Source organism: Exophiala bonariae (assembly GCF_035927105.1).
Source record: "Exophiala bonariae strain CCFEE 5792 chromosome Unknown scaffold_66, whole genome shotgun sequence".
NCBI lineage: Eukaryota > Fungi > Ascomycota > Eurotiomycetes > Chaetothyriales > Herpotrichiellaceae > Exophiala > Exophiala bonariae.
This window is the reverse complement of record NW_027042541.1, coordinates 1-9,806: the sequence shown is the minus strand read 5'-3', so window position 1 is coordinate 9,806 and position 9,806 is coordinate 1. Positions and strand designations below refer to the sequence as shown.

Sequence of the window (9,806 nt, the reverse complement as noted above, 5' to 3'; positions counted from 1 at the left end):
GAGGATGCTACCAAGTACTGACTAATGGTGTAGAGATATCTTCATTCGATAATCCGCCCCATAATGCCGTTGCCTAATAGATTTACTGAACTGTCCATATCAATACCATCACCCGTTTTCTAAGTTTTATGGGGCTCGGTGGGTCGCAAATGGGCCTTGTCTGAGACACTCTGCACATGGATCGCCGCTCGAAAGAGGCAGCTGTACTTTGAGCAAGGCGTCCACCTCACTTCGCGGTGTTTGCAAGGAGTCCATTGAGTAAACGAGATGAAGAGTTTGTTAGTCGACTTAGAGGCCGCTGTGTGTGATGCTGCTATTTCTGAATCTCGAATGGTGCTTTTGCCCCCTTCTCCACGTGCCACAGCATACATTTGGTCAATTTTAGTCGCCTTTGCAAGATTTGCTGGTTGTCTCAAGTTTCGCCTCCTCTACTTAGACTTGAGACCGACGTTCTTCCTCACAAACCCTACTACGCTCCCCTACTTACGTAGACTGTTTCCGACTAGTCGTGTGGCATGAGGATGTATCTAGCACTGTTCATTGTGTCAAGTTTTACGCTATTAGTACATGCAGCAATATTAACACCCGACAAATTCGTCATACCCGTTTTCGAACATGACACTGCACGGCGACTGAAAGATGTAGCGAGCAAACGGCAAGGCTACCTCTACGGGCCATCTCCAATGGGAAACCTGTCATTCTTCCCAAGTGGGCTGCTCGGAGACAGACTCGTCCTCAACAACCTCATAGCGTCTGGAGAGGATAACGCTGCCGCCACAGATGCCGTCGATGCAGATATGAGGGAGGCTCTAAGAGGAATCAACAGAGTAAGTCTTCACTCACTCGGTAGCACGCTCGTGCTAATGCCACTTCTAGACTATGGAAATGAGAAGTCTCGAGGACTATTTCTATTTATATGAAGGCCATTGGAACAGCTCAGCCCCTTTAGGCACAGCAATGGGAGCCCTTTCCAATGGTTCATTAGATCTACAGTTCTCGATGGAAAGGCTGTCCTCAAGCCCCTACTCTCTGCATCGCCTACACCCTGTCAACGATCAACTTCCATTTCCTCTGGATCCTGCTTTGGCAGTCAGTATTGCCGGATTGGATCTCGAAGAATTACATAGCGAAGGACGGCTCTTTCTTAGTGACCACTCCCCTCAGTTGTTATTTCCAAAGACCGAACGCTACTCAGCAGCATGTTCAGCGTACTTCTTCATCCATCCAGATAGCGGCGAACTTTTACCCCTCGCAATAAAGACAAACACCGACCATGATCTGGTGTACACACCACTTGACGCTCCGAGAGATTGGCTGCTGGCTAAGATAATGATGAACTCTAACGAAGTGGTGTTCAACCAAGTTCATTATGTCGCGGCTGCGCACGCTGTGCAAGAAATTGTGTACCTCGCAGCGCTGAGAACATTACATGACAGACATCCAGCGCTGGGGCTTATGGAACGCTGTAAGTATAAGTAGTCGACTGTTGTTCAAGTTCTGATATCATTACAGTCTTCTACAACGGGTACACTACACGTGCGAGGCCAACAAATGTGCTCACCAATGAAGGAGGCATCTTTGACAGATATTTCTCCATCACGGGCGAAGGGGCTGAACAGGCCATGTCATTCTACTATGCTTCTGGAGCAGGTGCGTTCCAAGCGAACTACTTTATCAACAACCTTGAGAGTCGAGGTTTAATCAATTGCACATATGGCCCGGCATTAAAAAGCAATCCCTTTTTCCAAGATGCCAGCCAAATAGTCCTTGGGCTGCGCAGATTCGTCACATCCCTTGTCTACTCTTACTATAAGAGCGATGACATTGTCACATTCGATTATGAGTTGCAAGACTGGGTGCATGAAGCTACAGCCTCAGCTCAAGTGATAGACTTTCCACAAGGGCGTCTAACCAAGCGCGAGACACTCATAGACATGCTCTGCCACTTTGCATTTCTTACAGTAGTCCACAATACACTGAATGGGGCATCTCCCTTCAGTGTGTCGTCGACTTTACCATATCACCCGGTAGCCCTCCATGCTCCTCTACCGGCGACAAAGGGTGTAGAGAATATCCTTCCATGGCTACCTAGCAAGACGGCTGCGGTTAATGAGATTGCAGTGTTTGCAAAGATGAACAAACCATTTGCAAGCTTGGAGAACAAGACATTCATCCATACCCTTCATGAGGATGCTTTTCTTGGTCGTCTAAATGAAGAAAGCAGAGCCGCGGAACAAGCTCTGTGGGAAGAGATGGAGGCTATCAGCCAAAGGATCAGAGGGAAAGGGTTTGATAAGAACGGGCTCAGCGAAGGTATGCCTTTTCTATGGACGATATTAGATCCTGCAACCATGCATGGGTGATGGATGCTTGGGCTTCGGACTTGTACTGGCCGAGGGCCATCTGAGTTAGCCGTTAAAATCTACCCCACAAAGAGGGTCGCAGCTTCCCCGCGGCAAGATCTGAACCATGCCGAGGAAGGTGCCAACGCCCGGCACCGGTCCGCCTCCCGTGCCCTCAGCTACGAGGTAACTACGAGTACCTGGTTAATTATCACCAACTTCGACTTTTACAAGGACTAAGACTGCGTTAATGTTATCCTGCCACTCTTCTACAACTAAAAATATGGACCGGTAACACAACTTACACATATATTATAACTTCCCCTCTCGAGGAACATGATAAAGTCATGCGGGGAATTCTTCGACCCCAGGCATGGTCTCGATGGCCTGCCCGCACTTTCTCAAAACACTCAACAGCACCGCCTTTGAGACGCGGTCTACTCACAAGCGCCTACATCAAAGGTCCCTCAGAACCTGCATTACTCGAGGAAACCGTCGGTGAGAATTTCGCACGCATCGTGGGTGCTCATGGCGATCGCAATGCCGTCATTTCCCGACATCAACAACGTCGGTTGACCTACCACCAACTCGACCAGGACAGCAATGTTGTGGCTAGGGGACTGCAAAGCTTGGGAATTAAAAAGGGGGATCGTGTTTGTGTCTCGCTAGGGAACAATCTCGAGTTTGCCACCATTACATACGCCCTGTTCAAGCTCGGCGCCATCCTTGTCCCGCTGAATCCTGCCTTCACCTCGACTCAGATCATATCGGCGCTCAACCATTTGTCGTCCACACATCTGATCATTGGGGCCGAGACAAACCTCCCATACAAACCTCCGCGATCCAATGTCTCTCTCCTCCAAGGATTGGTCCCAGATCTTTCGACGACGACCCTTTCATCCGAAGCGATCCCATCTCTAAAGAATATCATATTGGTGGACAATTCGGCTGGTAGGATAGATCCCACAACATTGAAAGCCACAACACCGTGGTCGTCAATAAATCAGGACTCTGATACCTCAGCGCCGACACCTTCTTCACCCTTATCCAACACCGACCTTGTCAACATTCAGTTTACCTCCGGCACAACATCAATGCCCAAGGCCGCATGTCTATCACACCGGTCTATCCTCAATAATGGAAATCAGATCGGTGATCGCATGCTACTCACACCAGAAGACGTTGTAGTCTGCCCGCCACCACTATTTCACTGTTTCGGTTGCATCCTTGGCTACATGGCCACGGCTACTCATGGGTCCGCAATCGTCTTCCCCACAGAAGCATTCAATCCCATGGCTGCCCTTCAGGCCGTTCAAGAAGAGAAAGGAACCGCCCTATATGGGGTGCCCACCATGTTTCTCGCCGAACTTGAACTGATCAATGATGAGGCAATTCCATACGAAGGGTTCCAACACCTCCGAACTGGCATTGCTGCAGGCTCCTCAATCCCAGCAGAATTGATGCGCAAGCTCCATAAGACACTCAATTTGACCGAACTTACAATCTGCTACGGTATGACTGAAACTTCGCCCGTTTCCGCCATGACTACGACCGATGACCCAATCGAGAAACGCATCAATACTGTCGGCCGTCTCTTGCCTCATGTTGAGGCCAAAGTAGTTGACCCATTTGACCATAACAAAGTTCTAGAGGTTGGCGAAAGGGGCGAGTTGGCAGTAAGCGGCTACCTCGTGATGAAGGAGTACTGGGGTCAACCCGAGAAGACTGCCGAAGTCATGTTAACGGACGACTCCGGCAAGCTTTGGATGCACACGGGTGACGAAGCCTCAATTGACAAAGACGGTTATGTCAGTATTACAGGCAGGATCAAGGATTTGATAATTCGTGGTGGCGAGAACATTCATCCTCTGGAAATCGAGAATTGTCTCTTCGCACATCCAAAGATCGCCGAAGTCAGTGTGGTAGGCCTACCGGATGAACGATATGGTGAGGTCGTCGCAGCATTTGTCATTCATAGACATCATCATCTACATCCCGAGGAGAAGGAAGTAACGGTTGAGGAGGTCAGAGAGTGGGTGAAGGAACGCATGAGCCATCATCTCGTGCCCAAATATGTCTTCTTTGTACACGAGTACCCGAAGACAGCGAGTGGGAAGATTCGTAAGTCCAAGCCCTATCTTGTTTCTCCATGACAAACCCATGTCTGACATTGTTTTGGTAGAAAAATTCAAGCTGCGTGATACAGGCATTCAGCTATTGAAGGACATAGAAGCGAAGAAACAGTCATGACAAAAGCATTCGTCGGTATCGTCGGCTTCGAGTCATTATTTACAATTGGAATATATCCCCGGGAAGATCGATCTCCCTGACTATAATGTTTGGATATGATCTGATCTCGTTGATCTTGCATTGCAGATGCGATCATTCATGGGGCGTGGTGGGGTGAATAAACACCGTGGAGATATCCATTGGGTATGTCCTTGTCTTTCTGAGGTTGCGCTATCATCCGGTAGTTTTGCACAGCTCGGCATGAGCAGCGTCAGGGACGCGTGGACATTTCTGATACCAGAGGTGGTACGTCCAGAGTCGCCAGGCATGGATCTTGGCAATAGATGTATATATGAACACAAGAATTGTCCAATTGAATCGATTCGACCTCCGTGACCATGGTGCTCGGAGCGAAATCTGACTGCTGGGTCGCATTGCCAGAGGTTGGTAAGCGACACAGGGTTCGAATTTGCCGTCCATTATCACCTGTAATAGCTCTTTCACATCGGCATTAATGGCCATGTTCATGTTTTCGTGTCCTCTCCCATTGGTTCTGGTTGGGATGACTATCATCGTTTCGTTCTTCGCTCGTCATCGCCATCATGATCACGCTTTCTTCGCTCTCGATCCTCATCCCCATCACGATGCCGGTAGGCATCGCGATCTCCAGATCTCTCCGATCCTTTCTTGTCGTCCCCTTCTTCGTCCCTCCTCCTGTGATGATGGTGATGGTGATGTCGATGCTTCGACTTGTCCTTCCGCTCCGCCCTCTCTTTCGCCCGTTCAACCTCCTCCCGCTTCTCCTTGATCAAATACTCGCGCATGGGATCTTCATCTTCGCCTTCACCCTGCGTCACCGCCAACATCTCCTGTAACTCCCGCTCCTCTTTCAACAGCGGCTTCCTCCTCTTCCGCCGTCTTTCCCCATCATCACTCTCCTCCGTCTCATCCCCACTCCTATCAACACTCCCACCCCCCTCCTCTCGCGCCTGCAACGCCTCCAACCGCTCCAACCTCCACGTATCCGCATCCTCATCATCCCGTAATTTATACCTCGTGTGATCGACCCTCAAAACCCTTCCCAAAACATCCGCACCCCCAAGATTGTCCACCGCGAGATCACAGCTGCGCTGGTCTTCGTATTTCAGGAATGCGAACCCTTTGCTCTTGCCCGTCTCTTTGTCGCGCATCAGCTGTAGATGTGTCGGATTGCCGTACTGCGAGAATATTACCGCGATGTCGCCCTCTGTGAGACGGTTGTCGAGTCCCCCGACGTAGATGTATGCGGTGTCCCGGTAGTCCGTGTGCCAGGAAGCGGTCACTGGCGTCGCGTTCTCGAGTTCGCGCTTGTTCAGCGCTTGCGTTGCGCGGATGGCGTTCATTGTGTCTCGTGTTCGGATGGGGTGCTGTAGTATGGGTTGAGTTGTGGTGCAGGGAGAGTGGGAGGGTAGCCTGCGGAGGAAGAAGACGATTATGTTGGTATCAGGCTAGAGAACGGAGATCACTGCATCGCAGAGAGTGTAGTCACAATGAGATCGCACTGCGCAGCAGAGACAGATGACTTGAGAGATTTATCAGTACCTCCGAATCAGAACAGGATTCTACCTAGGGAAAAATGAATGAGATTGTTTGAGACAATGGAGAATCTTTCTGAGGCCGCATCTTAGAGTCTTTGGAGATTTCTTTGTTACTCCAACTTAGCCTCATCGGCGATCAGGCTGCGTCTGCGCCCAATATATAAAGTGGCGGGATTATTAGCCTTAGAAGGGCGGATCAGTCGCTGCCACACTGATGGCTGTTCACAATAGACAGGAAATGTAGTGGTATGAGGAGTACGCAAGGAGTGGCATGTTCTAGGCTAGGAATAATGGAGTGTAGGACTCGACTATCTACTGTAGGTGGCAAACCTAGGGACTTGGCGCCAAGGCCCAATAGGATCCCCCCTTCTAGTTTTAATACTCTCATACCATTCGTAATGCCGTATCTCGAAATCGTTAAATTAGGATTAGTAGTGCTCAAAGGGATTCTTATATATTTGGCCTCGCTATTGCGGGATCTCGTGCGGTTCGTTGGAGTGTAGAAATAACGGGATATAGGTATATATAGGTAATTATAGTAGGTAGGAATCTTAGTGCTTCGTTAATAGGGTTATAGTAATTATAGAGAGCTATAACGTCGTTAATAGTTCTAAGGGTATTAGGGAATTCGTTAAGCTATAGCGATTAAGCTCTTTAATACGATTATTAGTAGGAATGTCTATATAGTTATACTATAGTTATTATAGGATATTAGGCTAAATTATAAGCTCGGTAAATATATCGAGATTAAATTCTATATTCTCTAATTAATTCTAGGAAGATCTCGTATTATGATTATAGGCTCCCCCCCCTTTCTAATCTAACTAATTTAGGTGATCTTCATTTCGTAGATTCTTAGGAGATTAAGTTCGCGAAGAAAGAGTTCTTATTTAGTATCCTTTTTAGAGATCTCGTCCTATTCCTTATCGCGATTATCGTTCGTAATGTAGTCTCTAGGCTCCTCTTCTTTACTATCTATACTATTTAAGTGGTGACTAGTATTCGACTAGCTATTATTATCTAATTTACTATTTACGATTTCGATATCTATAATTTCGCTATCTAAGTGTTATGATCGGAACTGCGAACAGTGTCTGACCAAGGGGTTTCCTTGATAGGTGGATACGGGATGGTGAATGAAGTATGAACGAAGAGAACTTAGTTCCAAATTATCCTAAATGTAGGTATAGGATTGTTAACGAAGTTGACTACAAGTAGTCCTATCTAGGGTAGTGAGCGTGTATATATACTGCTAGCGTGATCAGTGTGATCAGTACTGCTCACTTGCTGAGCATACTGATCACCCCTGATCAGGTGAGGTCACGTGGCTTAGCCTTGCCTGGCTCAGCCTGACTCGGGAGACTTGCCTATCGCGTTCCCCGCACCGAGCTTGGCTTGACCTTATGGTGACTTGGTTCGTAACACTCGCCCCTCCCTTCTGTTTCGTCGTCTCGACGTACATAAGGTGTGTTGTCCCCTTCCTGCCTTGTTTCCCTTTTCCTTTCCATGGCTAATCATGCCTCAGTTTCGCGCTTCTAAAAGTGTCCGTTCCTCCACTCAACGCCGTCAAATCCTTGTCGCTCGCATCGAGTCGTTCGGTGTCCCAAAATTAGACATGGGTCGTTGCACTCCTTGCCAAAACGCCGGAACCATCTGCCTGATGCTCGATGGTTATTCCAAGTGCTCGTCTTGTGTGAAGAAGGGGGTGTCTTATTGTGATGGGGTATTTTCTGCGGAGGAGTTTGATGCGTTGACCGCCCAGCGCAATCGTTTAGCCGAGGCCGCTCGACGCAAGGGGGAGGAGATTAAAGAGATGTTGGCCGAGGCGGCCCGTGTGCATGCCAAAATGTTGGCGGAAGTATCAAAGGCTCATGAGGAGAAAGAACGGCTCCATCATGATGCGGATGTTTTGCTGGATAAACAGAAAAAGATGTTGATTCGGGAAGCGACCGCCTTGGATGAGATCGATCATCTTGAACCACCCCCCGTCGCTTCCTCCACTGTTTTTGTTGGTTTGGATGATGCTCAATTGGAGCAGATGTTTGAGTTGGAGCCTGGTTCCATGGCTGATTTTTCCGGTCCTATCCTTCTCGACCGTCCTTTGGCTCGGTGAATTATGGGATTGGTCCGTCATATGTTTGGTGGAATTTCTTTCTTGCGGCTTCTGGTACCTCTTCGTACCTTAGCCAGCGAGGAGGTTCGCCTGGTTTGGTCTGTATTTCGTAACTTCCCATGCCAAAATCACATGGATCGTAATCCACGATCTTTATTTGTTCGGGGAGTTTCGGATTTGGTTTTTGTTTCTGGTGGTACTGGGCCACAAGTTTTGGATTGAGGTTAGTTGTTGGTTCCCATGTGTTTTCCTCGTTCGTGTATCCTAACCATTTGATCAGATATTCCGTTTGGTTGTTTTGTCGACGATGCTGAAGAATCTTCTCCACATCGTAATATGGCTCTTGGGTGTCTTCATCGATATGGACTGGTCCAGGTCGTGCATTGGGTGGTGCTTTTTCTAGCAATGATTTATGAAAAACCGGGTGAATGTTCATTCCTCCTGGTAATTGCAATTCATATGACACTGGTCCCAGTATTTTCCTGATTCGATATGGTCCGATTTTCGTGTTGTCGAGTTTTTTGCTTGGTCTTTGTGTTTTGATATTTTTTGTACTGACGTAGACCATCTCTCCCTCCTGGAAGTCTGGTCCCTCAGATCTTTTCTTGTTGGCTGTTTTTGTTGTTGTTTTTGCTATTTTGTCCAATTTTGTTTTTAGTAGAAAATGTAGTTCATTTAACTTGTCCACGGTTATTTTCGCTTTTTCCGCCTTAGGTTTCAGTCCTAGGCTTTTTCTTGATAGTTCTGGGTGTCTCCCGTAATTTGCGAAGAAAGGTGATATTCCTGTTATTGATTTGTTGTTGTTAAATGCGAATTGTGCCATCGGTAGTAGTTGAACCCAGTTGTTTTGCTCATAGTTGACATAGCATCGTAAGTATTGTTCGATTGTCTGGTTCGTTCTCTCAGTCTGTCCATCTGTTTGTGGGTGATATGATGTTGACATCTTGTGTTTGATTCCCAATAGGTCTGTTAAGGATTGCCAGAATTGTGAATTGAATAGCTTGTCTCTGTCGGTGACAATAACATCCGGTATTCCATGTTGTGCAAATACCGTTCTTGTTATAGCGTATGCTAGGTCTTCTGCTGTTGACGATTCCTTGTATGGTAGAAGATAGACATACTTTGTCAATGTGTCGTTGATTGTGAGAATGCTGTCGTAGATCGTTCCCGTCATAGGTTCCTTTGATGGTGGTAACTTCACAATGAAGTCCATGGCTATTCTTGACCATGCCTTTTCAGCGTTTTCTGCCGATTGTAGTAGTCCATATGGCTTGTGTCTTGAGTGTTTGGCTTTGTGGCATGTGTCGCATCCTTTGATGTATTGCTCTACATCTTTCCTTAATCCCGTCCAGGTATAGTCTCGTGTGATGAGTTCAATGGTTTTGTCGATACCTGGATGTCCTGCTGTCTTCTCATCATGTCTTGACTTGATGATTTCTTGTTTTTCTTCTGTCGATGGTTCTTGTTCCATGATTGCCAGGGTTTCTGTTTTTGGTTTGTTGTATGCCAACCATTTCCCTATTCTCTTTAGTAGCGTGGCTGGCT

General features: G+C 47.5%; 4 protein-coding genes across 4 annotated transcripts; 3 read left to right on the top strand and 1 right to left on the bottom strand.

Moving 5' to 3' along the window:
- Positions 1-683: 683 nt before the first annotated feature.
- LTR84_011992 (uncharacterized protein) lies at positions 684-2,363 on the top strand (the record flags this gene model as incomplete). The annotated part of the gene is made up of 3 exons (XM_064855518.1): positions 684-827; positions 877-1,465; positions 1,513-2,363. The coding sequence occupies 3 exons, from the start codon at positions 684-686 to the stop codon at positions 2,361-2,363; spliced, it is 1,584 nt and encodes a 527-aa protein (XP_064699826.1).
- Positions 2,364-2,689: 326 nt separating this feature from the next.
- Positions 2,690-4,495, top strand: LTR84_011991 (uncharacterized protein; the record flags this gene model as incomplete). The annotated part of the gene is made up of 1 exon (XM_064855517.1): positions 2,690-4,495. One exon carries the CDS (start codon positions 2,690-2,692, stop codon positions 4,493-4,495), a length of 1,806 nt encoding a protein of 601 aa, XP_064699825.1.
- A 645-nt stretch (positions 4,496-5,140) lies between these two features.
- On the bottom strand, positions 5,141-5,953 carry LTR84_011990 (uncharacterized protein; the record flags this gene model as incomplete). The annotated part of the gene is made up of 1 exon (XM_064855516.1): positions 5,141-5,953. One exon carries the CDS (start codon positions 5,951-5,953, stop codon positions 5,141-5,143), a length of 813 nt encoding a protein of 270 aa, XP_064699824.1.
- Positions 5,954-7,664: 1,711 nt separating this feature from the next.
- LTR84_011989 (uncharacterized protein) lies at positions 7,665-8,261 on the top strand (the record flags this gene model as incomplete). Its single annotated transcript, XM_064855515.1, has 1 exon — positions 7,665-8,261. One exon carries the CDS (start codon positions 7,665-7,667, stop codon positions 8,259-8,261), a length of 597 nt encoding a protein of 198 aa, XP_064699823.1.
- Positions 8,262-9,806: the final 1,545 nt, after the last annotated feature.